This window comes from Mizuhopecten yessoensis, unplaced genomic scaffold (genome assembly GCF_002113885.1).
Source record: "Mizuhopecten yessoensis strain PY_sf001 unplaced genomic scaffold, ASM211388v2 scaffold4535, whole genome shotgun sequence".
Taxonomy (NCBI): domain Eukaryota; kingdom Metazoa; phylum Mollusca; class Bivalvia; order Pectinida; family Pectinidae; genus Mizuhopecten; species Mizuhopecten yessoensis.
Window position 1 is genome coordinate 406330 of NW_018405595.1, and position 23528 is coordinate 429857.

The following is a 23528-nucleotide window of genomic DNA, read 5'->3' on the forward strand; positions in this document are numbered from 1 at the left end:
TATACATTTATACATATGTCCCTCCGATGTACAAATCTCTACTATACAGTCATCTGTACTATACATCTATACATATGTCCCTCCGATGTACATGTCTCTACTATACAGCTATTATACAGCCACATGCATGTCCCTTATACGTACATTAGTGTACTATACTGTCCTTCATATGTACATATTTGTACTAGAAAGTCATGTATATGTCCCTCAGACTTACATATTTGTTCTATAAAGTCATACATATGTCCCTCAGGCGTAAGATACGTGTGAGCCGTCATCCCCTTAGTCGTTATATTATCCGAATATCCGTGATGCAAGTGTCCTGACAAACCAATTAACTGCTTACAGATAAGGTTTTCTACATGGTAGATTTTAATCTACGCTACGTACTTGGTACAATGTTATCATGACGATCGTATTTCAAACTATAACATTTTAGTGTCTACAACAATAAACACTTGTTCATTGTGTCTCGGATCATTCTCTCATTGAGTCAACATGATAGGGTTCCAAATGCGATGTACAAAACGATAGTTGTTTAGGCGTTTTCTTCCTTAAATATCAATATTCAATGGAATTTTTAGTAAGTTGAAAATGGGACAGATGTATCACCCCATATATTAAAGTATATAGATGAATAAGTAAAAATGCAAACGACGTACTACTACAAGATAAAGCTAACAAATAAGATAATAACATAGTCAAGATTGCACACTTTATAGATAACCAAATGTTTCAATATATGAAAAAGTGTTTGCTTCTCCTGTCAATATCATAGTGATTCAATCGGATATTCCATTCTGATTTGTATTAAACTGTATTATAAAAACGGAGCGTAAACAGGCCGTAGTTTGATGACAATAGGGGAAATATGAATAAGGAGTCTTTTGAAAAAGTCAACAGTGAAGAGAACAGACCTTCTGGAACGATAAGCGTCTTCGGATTCATCGACGACGCCGTTATGTAAATATTGACCGAATCCAAGAAAATAGTCACATCCCCGTAAAAGTGGGAATGGAGATGCGGCAGATAAGCCATGAGGTGCACTAATGTGAAATGCCGACCAATGAGATCATGATGTTCTCCATCACTTTATCAACATGCATCTCTCGAATTCCTATATTGTAAGATCGTCTATAGGAACTTATACTGCGTAAAATCGTAAATATCGACCCAACTGTGATATATTAACAAAGGAGGGAACAGGGATATCACTGTCGAGAAAGGGAAAGTTCTTGATTTGAAATACAACTTAGTAAGAAGCCGTCTTTTTTGGTTATGTTGAAAGTAAAGTTCGAGGCAGGAGGCGGCTGATGGAAAAAAATCTATAATGTCCTTGATTAAAAATTCAGGATAGTCTATCCGAGCTGTTTGGGTTATAAATAATGCAAGTATACAAAGAAACAGCTCTGAGCAAGACCATTTTTCCTAAGGCGCCGAAAATACTTTTTCTTGCAAGAAATCTTTTCTTTTATTCGCCAGAACCTTCCAGAAAAATAAATAAAAAAAGTCGCATGATCGACATGTTTAAAAAGATAGTCGGCTTTTATTATTATTGTCCGACATTGATAATCTTGGAAGTTTCGTTACCAACTTCAAAACTCTTCTCGACGAACTGAGTCCTACAGATTGCGTTACGGTTATATTTCTTTGTTAAAAGTGAGTTAAAGTACTAATGTTGTAAATACTGGAACAGTACAAACAGATACATTAACGCAGCGACAAACATGCATAAAACACTCATCAGCTGTGTACCCGTATGCTAATGTAAAGCTGAATGACATTTAAGGTCGAAGCAGATTTCTTGGTTCACATGTACACAATATGTGGAACATAATCAAAACCCAACAAAGACACAATACAATTGATTATAAAATGAAACATAGCGCATACATAAAACTCCTAACATGATTTCTTACAATGAAAATAAATGTCCTAATGGTTTCATGCGTTACTTCTTCTACCCTTCCTACTTTTCGGTATCTATCTTAAATTCGCTGTATCTGCAAAACAAACATTGTTTAAGTCCAAGTCAATATCGTTTTGAATCTTTGTAAAGGATATAAAATAAAAATAATCACGTTTTGGTTCTTACATACTCAGGTTTATTGAGAGCCGAAAAGGTGGAAAATAGTTGTTTGGGCTCATAAAAGACGTATGAAGAATTATTAAGCTTGCACATGTAGCTGTGCTATATATGTTAAATCTGGTTTAAGATTAAGGTTAAGAAAATATATAATTAGTGGAGCCAGCGAAAATGTTTGACTGTAAGACGTTTTGATTACTGAAACAAAATTATATACAAAAAAATATCCTGTTTACCGCGATGACAGTGGGACAGCCGTATTAGCGGCACTATGTACCTGGAGTATTTAGCCTTGACATAATAATTATGTACGAGAAAATATACCAAAACTATAATAGCATTTTTTGCTACCGATTCTTCAATTTTTGTTTGCTTTTAATCTACTTAAACATAGACACCTAGCCTAGTTGTTCATACATACATTTATCCTGTAACTGCACACACGAACACCAAATAAACTATAAATATTATTAATACACAGACTGGTTTTTTCTCTTTTTCCCCCTCAAACATAAAAGGGGTTTGAGGAAGAGAGATCACTCCGTGGCTCTGTCGGCGAGATATGGGTTACGTCACGGTAGGGAGGTAGGGATATTTGAATCTTTTGGTTTTGGGCTACAAAGATGGGTGTAGGTATATTGTATATGCATACTAAAGTTATGTTAATTATTACTGAAATGATTTGTTTACATTAGTATACAATACAGTTACAATATATACATAACATGACATAAAACAAACACATATATAAAGACACACACTCATTCATTATCATACGAATACCAATACAATTATCAGAAAGGAAAGGTAGGATTGTTGCAAATTTGTATTATATTTTGAATTTTTCTGTAAGCTAGCTTGTCAGTGTGAGCGTAAACAATATTTACATTTACTCAATTTAACAATTATATGTATACATTGATAAGTTACTTATGATAAATCTGTCGGTATTTCAAGTTTGGGCGTTTCAAAAAAAGTTTTGCCATTTGCCAATACACAGACTGTTTATTAACATACAATGTCTGTTTTAACGTCTAACAGTCTTGCAGAAAATATCTATTCATTCATCCGACAAGCATGCATGTAACATGTAAACAAAAACAAATCAGATATTCCTTTGAACGTAAGTCTGGCCTCTAAACGAAGACTATGCATTCCATCCTTTAGCCAACAGAAACTAAAACCTGCCAAACACCAGCGGCGTGTAATTGAGTTAAATTGTAACGCAATTATTTTGTAACCAATGCAGATCTAGCAACACCAAACACATGCTGCATCCTCGTCTTTTGTCAATACGAGGTGAGTATAATTACGTAATTACAGTTAAGTATAGGGTACAGGAATTTTGTGGGGAATAACATGGCATTAAGTGTTACGTGTAACCTTGACGGGGAGGAGAAATTAGCTTGTATTCACACTGCATTACGGTAAGAGGCCACTAATATAAGGTCACATGAATAATCTGGTATTTTGCCTCTCGTCCTCTTTTTAGAAACACAGCGGAAACAAAAACTAAACTGCTGTTATTGTGCAACAATTTGAATGTTAGCGTATATTTTGTTTCTAATCCTTCCATGTAGTGAGCTATCGTCATACAAAATATATGGTTTTTTGGAGATACAGATGTTAAACCCATAGGAATAAGAAAACTACTTTTCATGAATGCTTATTTAAACAAATTTCCATAACTATTTATTTAACTTATACCAATTCTGACGAAGTCTGCTTTAGCGATGATGCTTCAAACGATTTAATCGCCATTAATTTGTTCTCAAAATAAACTATACATGAACAAGTGCACATTTATGTATCTAAAAAATACCTGCAGGATCAGCTTTCACATGGAATTTACAGTAGTTATACTAAAAAATACCGATAGAACCAGAAATAACCATAATGTTTATTGTTATCAGTGTGTTAAATTATGATGTAAACAACCTTTTGGTGGTAAGGTGTGTGTATGTACTGCTGATATATCATTTAGTATGCCCTCGTTTAATTCATCATAATACCGAATTTTTATTTAATCTATAGATAGGGCTGAGATAGATAATTTAACGAGGTACTGAATATAACGAATTTCTTGTCTGCGATGAAATATTCCAAGGTTTATACAGGTCTCCAAAACTCGCCTACAGTTATTGGTATCGGTAATGGATATGAGCTTACATTAGAAGATTTGGATTACAACAATAGGTAATCAAAAACAACAAAATCAAGTCACGTGTTAGAGAAACGAAGACGATCTTACTCGTATTTCTCCATATTAACACATTCTGTCTTGGTTTTTTTTTTAAACTATTCAAAACCGTAAATCAGAAATATCTTTGAACAAATATAGCCTATTGGGAAATACTTACTCAGTAGATATGCTATACATAAATAAAATGTCAGACACAACAAAATAAAGATAAATGCCAGCATATTCTTAGATATGAAACCTTTCAACTATCTGTGTCTTTGCAGGGTCAGAGTATAACCAACTTTTCTCAGAGATCAATCAAGGCGAACATTATAGATTGTAGGTCTAGGAAACTTGGTGTACAGGGGTTTCCTAACCAGCACTTAAGACTGTGTATAGAGAGATACAGCCGGTTACCACTACGGTACGGAAGGAGGCTCTCAGACAAAGAACTATACTTAAAGTCTTAGACGCTTTTTGTTTTCATATAATTTAAAAGCTGCATCGTCATTGTGCATTAATTAAGCTCCCGGTCACCTATATAGATGTGTAACATATTCATGTACTGTAATATGTAATAGATCATTTCCAAAAAAAATTAGTTAGTCAGAATCCTTTTCAAGATTTTTAATGTTTCAAGAATTTTTGTACAGATTATTCACGGGATACCCATATTTGTTATTTTCTTTTCTCTTTTTTTTATTTTGGTTAAAAGCAAGGAATCATATCTATGAGAAAAATTTCAGCAAATTAATTTTACAATGAAAATAAACTGAATAGTTTTGTTTTTCGTTAATAGAATATGACTATTACCGCGGTTAGTGTCACTTATTATGTTACTTTGACAAAAACCATAAATTGATTTCGACTTTATAGCAATCTCCATACCAACGTGTGATAGTCAAGGCCACAACTAAAATGATATCTTTCGGGGCTAATACAATTAATTCTTAACCTGTAAAAAGCTAACGAAATTATTTCTTTTCCACACGACCAGATGAATAAATATTGCAAGTCTGATTTATATATTGACAAAATTAAGCTTTTGTATGAAGACCAATATAGCATTTCACTGTTCTCTTAACAAAACTTAAACTAACTTTCCTATTATTCCAGCGAATAAAGCGGTTTATCACAACAAAACAATCTCCCACTAAGGAATGACGTTTCATGGTTATTGGAAACGTACACTTATTGCCTTTCTGTAGCCTGGCAAATGTTGAAGGACAGCATCATTAAAACATACTCAATCAATTGGTTTCTATCCTACAAAAGATAACGAGAGCTTAATAACAAAACAACATTAACAAATGAAGTTTATTGTGAATAGATTAGATTAGAAATTGCTTGCGATTGGCAATAATACTCACAGTCTTTTGTTAACACGTTAGTTTTGTTTTGTAACAGTATTTTACGTGTTTCCTAACACGTTGTCTCTTCTAACAACACATTCCACATGTGATTGAGTCAAGTTAGGGGACTATGTTACAGCGCTATCCTAATAAAGTGTCACGTTATGGACATATATTGTGACATCTCCCCAAGATAATTATTGTTACAATATACAGCGAGAATGAAAAAGAAAACAATATCGTTAACTGCAAAGGGAAATAACTCGCATAAACAACAACAGGAACTAAAGAAACACTATAACAGATATTCAGGAGAACATGAGCTCAAACAATCAACCGGAGGCGAATATTTAAGTACGACAAGGGACCAATAGATGAAAGAGATAGAAGTGATAAAGATATCAACTAATGCAATGGGGACAGCAGATCAATTCTTGTCGCCTAAGCAATAAACACGTCCTATGCTTGGTGATGCTACTACAACACGCCGTAGATCGAGGTCCCACGGAGCTTCTAATTTCACCACAAAACCCTGTCAAATCATGAATGAAACACTGAATACACAATTGCTACTATCGTTCAGAAAAACGTGTCATTGTCATTTGTGATCGATGGATATATCTCTCTAGTAAACAAAGTAGCATCCCATGTGATTAATGGCGGAATTATCCTTTAAACTAGCACCAGGGCTCGGGGTTCAAAATCAACTACGGAGTCATGAATCCCTAAAACTGAAGGCAAGGTCAGGACAGTCAATTCCATTCCCAGTAGTGCTTATATTTCATCAATTAGCTTTATCGGAAACTGCTTTATATATTTATAATAGAAACACAAATTACATAGGAAGGTACTCATATCAATGTTGATAATTATAACAACTAAGTATCCTTTTAAATGTCTGCCCCGCTGCACTGGTTATATCCAAAACACTGTTGTTTATTAGTTTTTGTTCATTTCATTTTGAATATGTTTTTTCTTAAAGGTTCCTTAAGGAATGGGTTTCGTTTTCAGAAATGATTTATCAAAGCCATAGTCATGTCGGAAAATGTTTCGAATGCCTTGTTGCAGTTGTTTGGCAGCAGTACGGAAATCCAAAGCAGTTGTGTCGTAGGCATAGTCGCTCGTATTTATCAGCTTAGCAATTTGGTAACAAGCATCGCGACTTGGACGCCTGCACATTGCATTTAACATCAATTGTTTTATGTTGTAGTACTTGTTTCCATGGAACGTATCAAAACATAATGGTCATGTAAACAGAATGTACTAGTGTAAGTGTGTTTATGTGTGTGTATCGATTACCTGATCTGTTCTGTACAATTAGGGCGATTTATTATTATTATTCATTAATTACTCCATACAAGTTAACATACTTGACCCGTGTATTGTGTGCAACGGTTCATAAAACGCGTCTTTATTTTAAAGAAAACGCAACCTCTAAACAATTTTGCGTAATAATCCTTATATCTTACTATGAATTCTATAATGCTAAAATAACACATTAGCACACAAAGGGCGAAACTTGTCGACACAACAACTGAATCTGAAAAGAAACTAAAAGTAGATAAAAAAAAACCACCGAAGACGTAGGCAAACCCAGGTCTCCGGATACTTCAACCACATGTTGCACCCATCATGACTAACTGTTTGTGTATATAACTGTAGTTAGGTAAACATATGTGTCTTCTTCACATAGCAATCATCCTTACATGTTTCAACAAGTTTTATAACAACGTTTTCTTTGTTATGATATGTCCAGCCTGTAATGTTACCCAGTGTAGTATTACACTATAGGTACATGCATGCCAACATAACCATTTTCACCAAACATAAATGCCACATAGAGATCTTGTACACTACTTTATTGTACTGTTGATTAATTGCGGTTTAAATGTACTGTCTACTCCTGGAACAAACACATACATAGTACAGTACGGTTGAACGTATGCGGTATGTAGCAGGTACATTGTATTGATGACAACATTAACATTGAGATCATACCACTTTCTAACCTGTGTAAATATCACACACGTTTCTCAACTGTGAATACTGTCAAAGCTGACGGATATCCGCACTAATATGTGTTAGTGGCTTGCTCTTTTTTTGCACCGCCTTGTATGTAATGGCTTTGATGGACACATGAGGAGCTAAGGTGAATTTTGCCATATATCATTTTGTTAGAGTCCATTTGTGTAGCAGACAGCACACAGACATCAATAGTTAGCCACGCGTTACCAGATAATCACTGCCTTCCTTCTTGATACATTGCCTAGTTCTCCAATATGATCTATGACCTCTTCTCAGACACCATTTCTGTCTGCAATACTCAGAGAACAAATGTCCGTATTTATTAAAGAATTTATGATTCCTTACATCTTTGTTTCATTTTACCTGTGCTTGATAAATATAGTCAAATTTAAAAAACAGTAGTGAGAATCACATATATATGTACTGTATCTTGGAGAGTCGTCAAATGTAAATGTTCACGCAGAAAGGTATTGAAGGTGTCAACGAGAGTGGAACATGTTTTTATTTAATATGTTCATGAGTGCTGAACATTTTGGAAAGGACAATATATTTTACTGTAAGGCAGTGTACTTATTTTTCAGTATGGATTTGGCTAGGTGTAATGTCATATCCAATATATGTTATTATTTCTAGAGCAATTTTAACTGAATGTATGTTCGTTTTAATCATTCATTGTCATATACAATAGAGTATCTCCGTAGTATTAAAGTTGCTTTAGATATCGCCTTATTTACACGGACATCAGAAATAATTAATCTTAATATATCAGCTGTTTGATTGTGCTCGACTGCTTTCTAATAAGAAATTGTGTATAGACAAACAAACGTACTCATTACCTGTACAGGTTCAAATCAGACTGGATTTTGTCTGGAACAAGCCAATTATAACATTTATAGAATTATTTGTTGGAAATGTCCAAATAGTAGTTTTATAACAAAAAGTAATTATGAAATGCACTATTTCTGTACATGTATTTCGAAAACAAATAGCTTGGATATTTGCATTTTTATACCGATTGTCATGTTATTATCATTTAAATCCATGAACATTTCTACAGTGTATTGTATTTCTACATTTACAATCTTTAGAAAACGTAAATGTGTATGTGTGTATAGGACATTGTGAGAATATTAGGGAGAAGGGTGAGATAGATCTGGGGTGGAAGCTTTTAAAGATATCCGAACCAGGGGGTTAAGGGCCCTGTAAGTAAGAAACCTTATTTATACATTTGTATTTTTAACTCAGATATTTATTACAAACGAACATTGGGATGATCTGGCGTTTAATAGAGAAAAGTTAATAACTTGATAGATTAATTGTGATATGATTGCCTTTTCTGTGTTCTAATGAAAGATGTATTACACAGATAAGGATAATTCTGTTTCTAAACAATTGATTTGGCAAGATTGTTCAGGACTGGATAATACTAAGAGTAATTGCCTGTACCTGAATTCATTATTAATAGGAGTATAGGGCTATTTGAATGTTAAAACAGATCAAGAAATCAAATTGTAAATGGTATCGTTCGCTGATTTGTGCTTGTATTTTGAAATGATTTATACATTAGAACTTTGTATAACGTGTATTTGATGGGGCACGCTTGTTCTGTTCCAATTTGTTCATCACTATCAATAACGTACATCATAACATGCGTTTCCAAAGATAACAGGCTGGTTGTTGAGTTTAAAGATTGATTCCCCCGAAGCAATAAAATCCCAGTGGAATTGCTTAACTGAACTTTGATAGTAACATAATACATGGGTTTGCTTCAATCGATCTTCTCCGACATATAAGATAGTGTTACAACGTGCATAATGCACCAGCTGTGCACTATCTGTCTCAATAAATAACAATAAATAAGAAATGAATACCGTTAGTTATAGCTAAAATGTCATTTATGTAAATTCAAGTGCCTCACGGACGGCAGATGGACTTTGAAGAGATTACCTGACGCTGGAGTTTTAATTTTCAGTATTTATATTCTGTAGCTGTAGCGTGTATTGAACCAAGCATGCGAATCCAAAGGTCATGCTAGGAAGATGTACATGAAACTAGTAGAACGCTTTATATCAAACTTTAATTGATCATCATAAAAATAAAAAATAAAATAAAAACTACACAAAAATATCAATATATCAAGAAACTCGCATACTCATCCTGTATACAGATATAGCATAAAGGTGTCATAAATACTTGTGTGCGGTATTCATTAAGGTTATTTTTTCTCTCATTTCCCTGTGTGTAAAATAGAGCTGTCCAGGGTAAGAAAGGGGCGTAGGATTTTTTTTTTATCTTACACCCATTTCATGTGACGTGACGTCACAAAACCTCAACAATGACGTAACGTCACGAATTTGGAACACTCCGATGCCTTAACGCGAAAAAGGCGACGTGATAAAAGTAAAACCTGTTACCTTCAGGATTTTCAATTTTTAGCAAAACCCTCGCCAGAGCCTCGGGTTTTACCAAATTTGAAAACCCTCGAGTGGAATTTCCCTATCCTACACCCCTGGGTATGAAAGAGTCTTATAATCTTATCAATTCTATTTATAGTTCAGAATTTTAATGACAGAACATCTAATTTCTTTTACGAGATGCATGTGTGTCAACAAGCTTCATTGTTTTAATGAAATGTAGGAAATATGACTGTCTGTAGATTCAAATGTCATCAGAAAGCTATTCTGTCCGTTAAATATGAAATTCTAACATTTTCGTTAAGGACATCTTTTGATTGTAATATGTATATCTCGGAGAGTCCTCATTTTTTAGCCTCGGTTTCAATAAGAACAAACTTAAATGTAATAGCCGTGGATATACTTAACAGGTCCATTTAGTAACACAAGAACAATTTGAGAAGAAATAATAATATTTGGTACAATTAGATTAATAACACTTATACGTTAAACAATACTTACGTACTCTAGGTCATGATGTGTTCCATGGACAAACAGTGGACGGTTCCTATGCTAACAGTCAAGGTGTGTAACATGTATATACCTTTCATAGTTATCTTTTGTCTGAGGGCCCTTGCTTACGTTATGTAGAACATCCTGACTACGACCGCTTTACATGGTACATTGTACCATACATAACGTCTGGCATACTTATATAAGCTTCAATTTTAATCACAATATCAAAATACATCACGTGAATCAATATGCGCTAACCCTTCTGAACCGCATAGGTTATTTTCCAACATATTGTGGTCATAAGAGTGACCCTTATATTATACTTGATATTGACTTTAAATTTGATTGATTCTGTGATTTGTTGATAGACATATATGAACAAATATGGATTTTGAACGATGAGATATATTTATCTTATTTGATGAAGTATCCGTCAATAAGATATATATTTTACAGTTCTTCCAAAGTTTTACGCTTCTATCATCATTGGATTTGGATATTCGCAGCTAAATACATATTTCACCCACTGAGCTCTACTTGGTACACATGTCACCAAAGAGCATCACGGTGGTTGTCGGCGACTAAAGTATACGGTACCGTTGATTCTGTACATGGTATCGCCGACTTGTGACAGGCCTACCGAAAAAGAATAGAGCCTATGGAACAAATCAATAGAGAGACTCATAAATTCTGCTCAGACCCCTCTTACTGTAACGCACATACTACGCAGCTATGTTCCTATATACCCAACTACCATTCACCGAGAAATTAAGCACTGATACAGATGTACTACCGTCGGTATGTAATGATCTTTGCGTAACACGGGGGCTTCCACCGCGGATTTACTTGAAGCATTTTAAAGAGTAGCTTAAACTCGTTTTCTTTAAATATGCACATCTCGATGTGAGTAAATAGTGGTTTAATTTTAGTGAATTTTATATAGATAGCGTGAAAAATGTTAACAATTTTCGTCAGTTGTATGTTGAACAGAATAGGAATTGGGAATTCATTTGCGTCTACAAAATGTCTATTTTACGATCGAAATATAATCAATATTTTTTCAGTCAAAATATTTTAACATTGTTATTGCATATATTGGATTTCAGGCATTACAAGCATTACGGCGCCATACATGTACTTATCATTGTTACAGAAACATAACAAACAGTGATTTGTTTAAACGATGCCATTTCAGTTTGCTAATCTTATCATAATAATAGTTTAAGATGGTTTAAGGGATATTAGCTCATTCATAGTAGGAAGCAACAGCTGCCTGGTGTAGTGTCATTCATTTGTTGAATTTATATTTCAGTGTTATTCCTTGTTTTGGCAAATTATATATATTCACAAATTGTTTTAAATGTGCAATAACGTGTGTGTAGGGGTGGGGGGNGGGGGGGGGTACGCTTTATCTTTCTGTATCTATTACCAAATGTTAAAGGTAACACTATATAAGTAAATGTTTGTGGCTTTACGTTCATCATTCAAGATACAAGATGGTAAAAACTTCAGGTCGATTTCTTAGTCTCTCATGTTTACTGTTACTCTTAAAGCCACACTTATCATTTTGGAGTAGTGTTACAGTTCGTAACATTCACGATTCGTTAAATATTAATTTGAAAAAATGATTCATCTTGTTTTAGAAATTCAAATAATTAAGGGGTTTCACGCCCACCCCTTCTGTTTCAACAGTAGTTTATACCTATTCGGATTTCCACCTCTTAGCCACAAACATTACCGATGTGTCATACAACGACGAACCACCTCTATAGTGTAGTGCAATTCATTTCTTAAATACAATTACCAAATTGATTCATGCAATAACATGTTAGTGTGTGGTACTGAATGTTTTACTGAGACACTGAATACATGTAAAATTCCCAACAGCCACGTTCAGTTCTAGCAGAATTATAATACCAAGGAATATTTATATCATAAATGTTATTGCTTTGAGATCTGACAATGCTAAGTATTATATTAATTTAATAAATGTAGTTGTTCAAGGAAATATCTGAGTACTTAATATTAAAAACTTAACCCATGACTAAAGCAATAATCTGTCATCATTAATCTACCTTGGTTGTAAAGTATAAATGATAAACACACAAACAAAATCAAAACAAAATCATGTGCTCCGGAGGATTAAGCGGGGTTTTTTTTTCGTTTGTTACGTCTTGTGTCCATCATATTATCTCCAGTGTTATGCAAGAAACTGTTTAATTATGTCTTTAAGCAATGTTAATATTATAATCAGATATTAAGTTGATATAAAAACATATATTCTTCCAAAAGAAGATTGGAGCCTTGTTAATTTGTTGGAGTATTTACGTCCGCTTCACTACCGCGTACTTCGGTTTTCCATCCGACAACTGTTGCCAGGAACTAAACAGTTTTATTGCATTGTATCACGTACAAAGTAGAAAAAAAGTGCAATACACAACTGGTAGAAAATTAAGGCGCAAAACCGAGATAGCATTGCCTATACATAATAAAACATCATGTATGTGCCGGTTATAAATAACCACGTGACATATAAACGAAAGACACACTTAAGTCAATTGTTTGCTGCACAATTTGACCGTTTCGTCTTTATAGGACTCATCAGTGGTAAAAAAAGTTCAAATAATGAGTTATCTGTAGATAAATTGTTTTGAATCATATATAGAATGCATCAAAAAGTGAAAAGGTGAGAGACGTTTATGAACCCTTTATAACGTTACATATTAATATCTTTTTGCTGCAACGTGTAATTTCTGCTTAAACAAGCGTTTCGTACTAGAGTAAACTCCAGCTCCATAGCTACGGGTAGCCTCTCCATAGCTACGGACATCCTCTCCATAGCTACGGGCAGCCTCTCCATAGCTACGGGTAGCCTCTCCATAGCTACGGATAGCCTCTCCATAGCTACGGACATCCTCCCCATAGCTACGGGTAGCCTCTCCATAGCTACGGACATCCTCTCCATAGCTACGGGGAGCCTCTCCATATCTACGGGTAGCCTCTCCATAGCTACGGGTAGCCTCTCCATAGCTACGAGTAGCCTCTCCATAGCTACGGGCAGCCTCGGGGATCTGATAGTGCAACCACCTTGCTCCACAAATATAAATCACAGAAATACGAAGTAAGGACTATCGTATATCTATATGAAAATCTTGTAAAAATAAAGAGCCAAACACCTTATATATTAAGCTGCGCAATAAGAACATTTCGTCAGTTTAGAACTCACCATCGGTAGCGATTCTAACATGTATCACAATGACAGATTAAAGCGTATTGGAGGTACTGTTATGATATACATGTATTTATGTGATGATGTGCAACGTCATCGCACCGTACATCACGTCGGGAACTTATCATAAGAAAGCAAACCACTAGAGACGAAAACAGAAGATATCCAATATCAACAGTAACAACAAGGATAAATGAGATTAAAAAACATGTTAAACAATTACTTTCTTTTACCAATAAAACAGAAATATTCATGTAATTTGGTAACATAAGAAACACGTTGTTTCAGATACGACTTTATGCCAACATATGTGATCAAATAAGTTGAGCTATTATTTTAGTTTCTAAATTGGGTGTCTTATATGATCTAGAAGTTGTGGTGTGTAGTCGCAATACAGTGATTTGATTGCCTTAGTTCATGCATGTTTATAAAAATACTATATTATAAATGAAACTTGAAGTTATCATTGCAGCAATTAAGGATCGATAAGTTAACAGTTTTTAGAATCTGTTCTCTATGTCAAAATACAATTTTGAAATTGTTCACCTTATCTTTATTAACTATTCCTCAGCTGTGATTGAGGTCATCTGAGATATCTCAGCACAAAAAGTCAACATGAACGAATTGTTTCGGAACATAAATCGACACGAAAAGACACTAACAGGAATCGAGGTGACACTGCAAAAATACTTAAATGATTAGTGCCGCTAGTGACATCAGTTTAGTTTTCTTATCTTTTCAAGGAAAACAACACGGCCATCACAGACGAAAAACTCTGAAAACCTGTCTTAAAGCCATGGGTTATAAAACTTGAAATCCAAAGATTTTTCGTCGAAACATTTCTTAAACGATGATTGGGTTGATTAAAAACCTTCGCTGGCAAAAACAATACTAGCTACGTGAATTATTAGTGAATTTTACTATAACAGGTGAATGAATATTGTGTTTAAGGCTGTTTATATTCTGAGTCGTATGTGATCTGCCACACACACGAAGTTCACATGTCATATTACGGCAGCACAGGTTGTATAATTGGTTCTGACCACTGACGTGGCACGGTCAGCGAATGGATTGTTAACAGTACTTTTCAGTGCTGAATCACCTTATTTTAACGGTTATACATGTACATACCATCAAATGTCGATCATAATTGTTAAGGAGAAGTTGTGTAGACAGGACTTTTATCCAGAAAACGGACAGAAAGACAGGCGGACAAGCTGATTCTAATATATACACCTATACCTTTGTTTCGAGAAGTATAAATTCTACACAAAATCATGGTTTATTCGGAGAGTATTTCAGTGTATTTTAAACTCCAGTTAATTCTCGAGATTTTAGGAAAAGTTTCATAATGTACCTTTAGTGATAGTTTATATGTCCTTAACAGGGGGGTTATATTGATTTTCGAGTCTCTGTCTCTTACACGTCTCTAAACACTTAATATAATAGGGAACAACATTATCAGACATCCAAGTGTTCTATCGTGTAACCAGTTTGACCATTCTGGCACATCGCCGTGCGAGTTTATTCCGTAAAGTGACTTATGATAGCTGGGGCTGAATCAGACGATTACGATCAGGACGATTAATACCTTAGCTCTAGAATAAGTTGGTTAGGAGTCCGTCAAGGGACCTACTGAATCACTCTCTCGTTAACGTATAGCAAACCGGCAATAGGTAATCCAATATACTTATCCGGAACCATGTACCTTGACCATCTCGTTAATCACAAAGTACCAATGGAACTATCCCAAGTTCAGCAAGGCATGCTGCTGAGGCTTGGGTGATGAAAAGGCAATTACGCGAACGAGAAAAGTAGCAATCTTTCTCGTGCACATGAAATATTACCTATTTGACACCGACTTAAATACATTAAATTACATAATCATACAAATATTTTTCCATCCATCTAGTGTTTTTAAGATGATCTGAAATAGGCCGCCATTTATTGGCAGAGCGACATTCAAATGTAGCTCTGTCCAAAGAACGTACTTTGTACATCGTCATTTGTACTTACCTTCCGTGTGTTTTACTTTTAGGCGTATACATCAGGAAAGTTAAAAATGTATTCTTAATACAAAACAACATACACATAAAGCTATGCAGTAATAAATAGCATACTTTTAGCAATTGTGATGCCTTCTTAAAATAATCTCACGCCAGCTTCAGACATTAGGTCTGTAATATTGTATTTATGTTCACTTAGCAACAGCAATCGATTCCGTAAACATTCTTATTTTAGAGGTATTTTTATCGTTACTCCTTTAGTTCTATCTACGTGGCACTAATTAGGTACAGAACAAACTAATCAATACTTGTTCAATGAAGTTCGTTGGTGAGCTTATGAATCCGCCATTGGCGAATTGTTTGCAGTATATGTTGTGCATTAAACGATTAAGGAATTCAGCCATTATGAATAAAGGCGCCATTCCATTGTCAATTTGTTGATATAATTCTTTTCATATTCAAATCCGTGTATAAACTTTAAATTACTTTTATGTCACGATACAAATATTGTTTAGTTAGTTCTCGATGAAAATCGATTGTAACTTCAAATATATCACTACACTTTATTGGCCACGTTTAAGCAACTATTTATGTAATTCGTCATACGTTCCTTGTTTAAAATTGTTGCCAGATGTATTTAACATCAAATCGCGAATTTAATCTCGCGCTTTTAATTGCAAAACTAAATTTCCAGACTACAAATATTTGTACATGGGTAGTTTAACATAAAATCACAGAAATAAACATACGTAAAAGTAAAATGGTTTTCTTACCACAGTATAATGGCGGACAAAACTCGTAGTATATGTTCACAAAGAGGAAATCTCACCGTTTATTTCTCTTGTAAAATAGTTTGGGATAAAATATATATATAATTTAATAACCACTACTTAAAGCCTTAAAATATTAAACTCTTTCATCTACGCTATTGATAAAGTAATTACAATGCTGCGGGAATTGTTACAAAATTTATGGAACGGACGTAAAATATCAATCTATGAAAATAGATAAAGCAAACACACATTTATCAGGAAATAGTTTGTCACAGTAATGCAGCAGACTCATGTCTTCAATACACACATCTTTGTCTCCCCAGCCATATTAAGCCACCATTGCTAAAATGCAAATCTCTCGGGAATTCGTGAACAACTTTAGACGTCCATTGTATCCTGATCTTTAGGACATGTCAAATGGCGATATTACAGTCGTATAGAGAGGCATTACTAGTACGCCACAGAACACGACTACACCGTCACATGTATAAGCTAGACACGTCTTCTGGCACGAATACTGTCAGAATGATTGTAATAAATGCAACAAGAGATCTGACAAACCATGTCAAAAACCTTCAGAGGAACCGGAGCGTCAGTTACAACAATGGCCGTATTCGACAAGTACGTGATATTTCTTATGTACATAGTTTTTGTTCCTATGATTTGATGAGGAACAAGCTTTAGCGATACCGTGACTTCCAGCTGGTATATATCGCTTTGCCAAAGTTGCGTATTGCATAATTCGGCTTTTAGTCAAGTCGCTTGAGTATCTATCTAATGGATCAGAGTGTTTGGGTAACAACGGTATGTATATATTCTTTGCCATATTTCTTATGTGTATTAATCGATTGATTGTTTGGGTTTTGCTTCCTTAAAGCAAGCAAGGTCAAACAGGTATAACGACGCTGTCCGAAGATTATGGGGCTATTGAAGGGCTGCGTTAAAGCGCAAGGAAAGGAGCAGAATTAAATTTGATACTTTCATTCTAAATGACGTTCAAGTAATTACAAATCTATGCATAAACCCATCTCAGAGAGCCAATTACTGAGTTTAATCAACCATATCATGATTTGATTTCTCAATCACATATAATACGCGGCGCATATCACATCAATCACAAGCACACGTACAGTGCCAGCGACAAATAATACGATCTCAACCTGTAGTGGTGAAATAACAAACTCATCGTCTTGTCTGTTGACTTCATACAAGTATCAACTATAAAAGGTAAACACTGACTTACAGTTCCATATAGTAAATCAAACATTTCCAAAAGCAAACCTCAAATAAACCAAACTTCTGTTGAAGCATATCTCCAGTAAATCTAACTTTTACTGAAGAATTTTTTTCTAGGAAATTAACCTTTCACAAACGATTTGGTTTTGTAAACCAAATCCACAAAACAATTAGACGTATATTACCACTCATAAATTGAGCTATTATTGCAACTTTTTTCTCCAATAGATCAAACGTTTTCTAAAACATTTTTCAAATGAAACAAAGCATTACATAATACTCTTGTTAAATCACCAAATGAATAACAATTTTTATTACATTTTTACCAGCGAAATATTACAAATCATTCATTCTATAAAAGATATTTTTTTCACTAGGGAAAAATATCACTTCTGCTGATTTGGTCAATCAAAACACTGATTACAAAACACCTTTGGAAAAATTACAAGTGGCCAATCTGGTGAAAGCCTGGGTAGCTGTCTGAAACATCAGCCTATTCTTCTTCCAAGAATATTCATCTGTTACCTTTCATGGGAGAATTATTCCCTAAGGAAAACATAACCTTTAATTCCACAGTTAACTGTCATTTTATGAAAGACAGCAGACTATGCGGGTCAGCAATTCTTACTATTTGATCGGAGAAAACTCACGTCAAATGAAACACGGTATCGGCGTCTCCAAGTCAAAAGTTAGGCTTAGCGATTGGCAGAAAGTTTATTAGAACCAGGGTCATAAGTATAACGTATCTTATCATCAGGATAAGTGGTGAAAAAAAACATTGCATTTCCCCCACCCACACCCACCATTTTAGATTCTTATCAACAACGCATAGTGAATTGAGTTGATATGACGGGACTTTTCTAAATAATGAAATTATGAACGTAATTTGTCATTTATTTAAAATATTATCTTAAGTGCCTTCTAAATAGAGTAATGCCAAATATATTTTACTCGTGTGGCTAATATTTTGATATCGTTCACGAGTGAGCAGTACGAGTGAAAAAATATTAAAATATTAGCCACACTCGTGAAATATATGTGGTATTACTGAAGACACTGTTAGATATCCTCTATTTCAGTAGAAAGTCGAAACTTTAAAGGGGCTGGTTGAGGAACAAAATACAAAATAATTGGGTCTTAATGCGTTCTCTGGCCTTCCAAAAGTTATACCACAGCAATATGATGGTCTAGTTCTTCTTGCAATGTCCAGTTTTGACCACTGAAATATCGGGGAAGCCCCGCGTAAATTTAGCGCAGATCTATTTATATATGTCACGTGGTTGTTTCGAAAGTGAGGCAGTGAAGATAACAACAATAGCACGCCGTCATGTGCCATGTCGGGCTCAACTAGCGGACAAGACAGCAATACTATACGCAAATAATTGTTTTTAAAGGTCATGTATGATGCAAGTGTAGTATTTCTACCTATATGTTGTTGTTATATATAACGGTATTGATACCTCGTGCCGGTCATGACTTTTGCATGCATCTTTTTCTTTCGCCGCGATGTTTACATTTGGCCTTGTTGATGACGCGCATGCGGTAAAATTATATCACTGATCTGGGTCAATTGGGAGTTTTAGACTGTCAGGTGACGATTTAGGATTTCTTAAATATAATTATAATTTTTACTCTTAGGTAGTGAATTTCAGCAAAAGGTATTTTTACAAATATGACATTTTTCCCCCGACCAGCCCCTTTTAGTTACGTGTCTCTCTCTCTTGAGAAAACAGCATAAACTGGCATACAGAAGGGACACATATTTATCCACAACTCAATAGGCAAACTATATATTATCCATCTTTTTAGTTTGTAAAATGTTAAGGACTTTCTCTGATTAGAGGACATTGAATGACGCATCGTTCTAGTGCGCAAAGTATGACTAACCCAAGTCTCTAGGACGCCAATTTTGACATTTCTCCAGAAAATACGAACTCATACCCAGGAAGGTTTTGATTGAATCATTTCTGACAAATTAAAAGTTACTAATAAATCATCATATCATGTATTTATGACATCTAAAGAGAAAAACGCCGTAAAAACTATAGTGGTTTGTATCCATTACGTAGTCCTACAATGTGAGTTTGTATAAGCTTCGTCATATGGTTCACATGTAAGGTTAGAAGTTGGAGGAATTTTTGATCGTTTCATCATCGTTAGGCAGACAGACTAAAATTGGAGGAAATCTTGAGCGTTATATCATACCACTATGAGACATCGATGAAGCAGGCTGTCTGAAATTGAAAGCCACTTAGTAAAGTAGCTGAGGCACTACTAGTCTGTCTGAAATTAGAGGATATCTCGAGTGTTACACCGTAGATAAAGCAGTCTGTCTGAACTTAAAGGATATCACCGTATACACCGTTGTTAAAGCGGTCAGTCTGAAATTGGAGGAAGTCTTAAGTGTCATAACGTAGGCAAAGCAGTCTGTCTGAAATTGGAAGAAATGTTGAGCTTTATATCGAAGTTAAAATAGTCTGTCTAAAATTACAGAATCTTTGAGCGTTATATCGTATTTGAAGCAGTCTATCTGAAATTGAAAGCCACGTAGCAGTTAATGTATTGGATATATCAATATTATCTCATGATTGGAATGGTGGGAACAGAGACAGCTGTGGATCTTTCGGAGACCCCTCGGGAGTCGTCGGTGTATATCTACATGTGAACCAAAGATAGTTCAGTGAGTGTTCGGAGCATGCTTGGATTGTGACGTCTGGTAGACTACACATAGGTTATACTTACTGCTGCAGAAAACTCTGCTATCAAAGAGATAATTTTAAAAACTGTCACTTGCAGTTCGTAACTGTAATAAATCGGGAACATCATTTGTAATTGTGGGGCTGATGGAAACTAGGACCAGTTCCAAGCCGGCATTCCTTTACCGTTGTTAATGTGTGTCCAATCGTCATGTGCATTGCATAAAACGAGCTAAATATAAGCTATCTGCAAGTTATGAATAGTTTGGCTGTAGATCTGTTTGCGTAATCTGAAAAATGTATAGCATTAACTTCATTAACCATCCTTCCTGATGTAACTTGTCAGGGGATCTGTTTTTTTCAAAATAAACAATTGAGTAATGAGCAAGTCCTTATCTGAAATAAGGAGTGACGTCTACAGCCATGTATGCACATTTGGTTTTTCCGAGAACAGTTTTGTATCTGCGACATTATGTTTTAGCGATTACGCTACAAATTATTTTCGCAATGAAGTGGAAATCAGACTTTTTCGTGCGGTTTAACTTTCGTGGTTTCCCGACAAAAGGCCATTTCGTTGGTACATAAAATCGCGGAAGACAATTACCCAATAAATCATCGAAATGAAAAACACCACCAAAATTAGCGATTTCACAGTACCTTCCTATGTTTTCATTTCGGTAATTATATGGTTAACAAAAATCCATAAATGATACATATTAGTAAACTACTTTTACTCGTAGTCTACTGCATGTATCATAATTGCTGCATCAATAAAAAATTCAAAGATTTTGAAAAGAATCAGAAAATATACGTGTGTCATGCTCGATCTGTTCTCAGTTCCCTGTACAAGGTATATGTAAGTGGTTTATTTAAACCTTCCTTCCTCCATTTATCGAAATAATTTCTAATGATCCACTTGACTACCTTAACACACCTTTATACACTGAAACGTTTATTCGGCCCATATGGTTATAAAACGTCTGTTCCAATATAGTATTTGAAAAAAATCCCTAGTTTATGATAATACTAGTTTTCGTAGAATCCTTTATCTGAGTTAATAAGCTCAACAATGCAATAAACCAGCAATGATTCAATACATACTACGCTAATGGACAATTAAATCGAAAATACTTCAAGACTCAATTAAATTCGTGGTTGTTCGAAAATCATCAAAGCTTCATACATAACACATGTACATTACAAAGTAATTCAATAAATCAGCAATGCTTCAATCCTTAATAAGTACACTACGTGCCAAGTTGGCAATGCTTCAATACTAAATAAGTACACTACGTGCCAAGTTAGCAATGCTTCAATCCTTAATAAGTACACTACGTGCCAAGTTGGCAATGCTTCAATACTAAATACACGACGGTGTTATTCAATAAAAGATATTGCTTCAATACTGAGTACATTACGGGTTAGTTTACTTGATCATTCAGGTTCCAATATCTTATCCACTGGAGAACTGTTTGACAATGCACACGGATTTAATATTTAACACACTAAGGGACAATTTATTATTTTACCAATTCTTCAATACTGATAACACTACGGGGTTATTCATTTAATCACCAATGCTCCAATGTTTAATACACTACAGGATAATTTCAGGAATTAAGAGCTTCAATGCTAAATACAATACCGAGGTAATTTTGACAGTACTTGATAATTCAGTACTGAATTAACTGTAAATACGAAATGAACCAACACTATTCCAGTATTCAGTTATTTTAATTATTATTTTTAAGTCTGGCTGATGTAATATTGGGCTTACTAAGCAGTTTGTTCACGTAGACAAGCACATTCTCACAAATGATAAAAACACAAAATAATTTGTTTTGCACTTGCATATAAAAGAGTTACGTAATGGAGTCTTATTTTTCTTGATTGTGCATTCAAAACGGAGTTTTATACAATGCTATGGTATACGGCTAAAAGGGGGATATGTGTTCCCCAAGAGACAAGACAACGTTTCTAAATTCCTAGTAATTGCTTTTGAATAAACGGTGTGTAATTAGTAAGACCTTAATGTATATTCTTTTAGCATGCAACCATTCCGTAATTATCCACTAAACCTGCATAATTCTTTGTTTCGAACAATACATAACGAGCAGTGATCATTATACAACGACTCACAAACAAACCAAAGTGGCATCTACCGCTACTAAGGTTAATGTTGTAATTGATCTCTAACATCAAACACCAAAATGCACATAATATTATACGAGTATCTTAATACAACTACACCAATGGTATTTACATGTTTATGCATGACTACGTTTTCATTATTTAACTTGTATAAATATAAAACTGTTTTTCAAATACAATCCCTGTTATGTTACAATTGTATTGTCTTAGGCACCAAATAGTCTGAAGTAACAAAGGATCAATGTTCATAAACATTCTCTGGAAACTCGTCGGCCAGTTATCTTATTTTATATAAAAAAATAAATCATAACAAAAATAAATCAAGTCGGCAAAATCTTAACAACATCATATAAATCTCACCTTCCATATTCACTTGCCAGTATTACCAAGAGTTGTCGAACTTCAAGGACTGGAGAGTAAGTTTAATCCAAAGAAGCTCGGCGATTTTCGAAAAATATAGGCTAGATTCTGAACATCGTAGGCCACGTTCACCATATATTGATGATCATGAGGGTCAGTTTTACTGTGTAACACACATCTCAAAATAGCGGTGTCCGATCTGCGGAACCATCAACAGTAACAACAGACGCGGGATATAATGCAAAATTGATCCAGCTTAAAAAAGGCTACTAGACGGGACAGGAGAGTGATCACCATGTGCCGCCCCCTGCCGAGTTATCTCCCATCATCTGACGTAGTTCATAAATGTGTGATGTGTCATGACGTCATCATATACACTATAACACTGCAAGAAATATGAAATATTGTGTATGTTTTCACATTTTCAACCACAAGAAAATAAAATAATGGTTGGATATTTAATTGATGCTATGTTTGTTGTTGTTGTTTTTCTAACTTGTTTTTGTTTTTTTAGGGGGGGGGG

At 34.7% G+C, this 23528-nt stretch overlaps 1 protein-coding gene across 6 annotated transcripts in view; it reads right to left on the bottom strand.

Moving 5' to 3' along the window:
• Positions 1–23528, bottom strand: part of LOC110449220 (Kv channel-interacting protein 4-like) — a 500831-nt gene that overhangs the window by 375351 nt on the left and 101952 nt on the right. For 5 of the 6 annotated variants that reach the window (XM_021495925.1, XM_021495928.1, XM_021495927.1 and 2 more), the window contains one exon: positions 11078–11080. The exons of the other annotated variant lie outside the window; for it this stretch is intronic. In XM_021495925.1, the coding sequence (XP_021351600.1) occupies positions 11078–11080 (3 nt within the window). The remainder of the gene's footprint in view (positions 1–11077; positions 11081–23528) is intronic. 6 annotated transcript variants of the gene reach the window in all.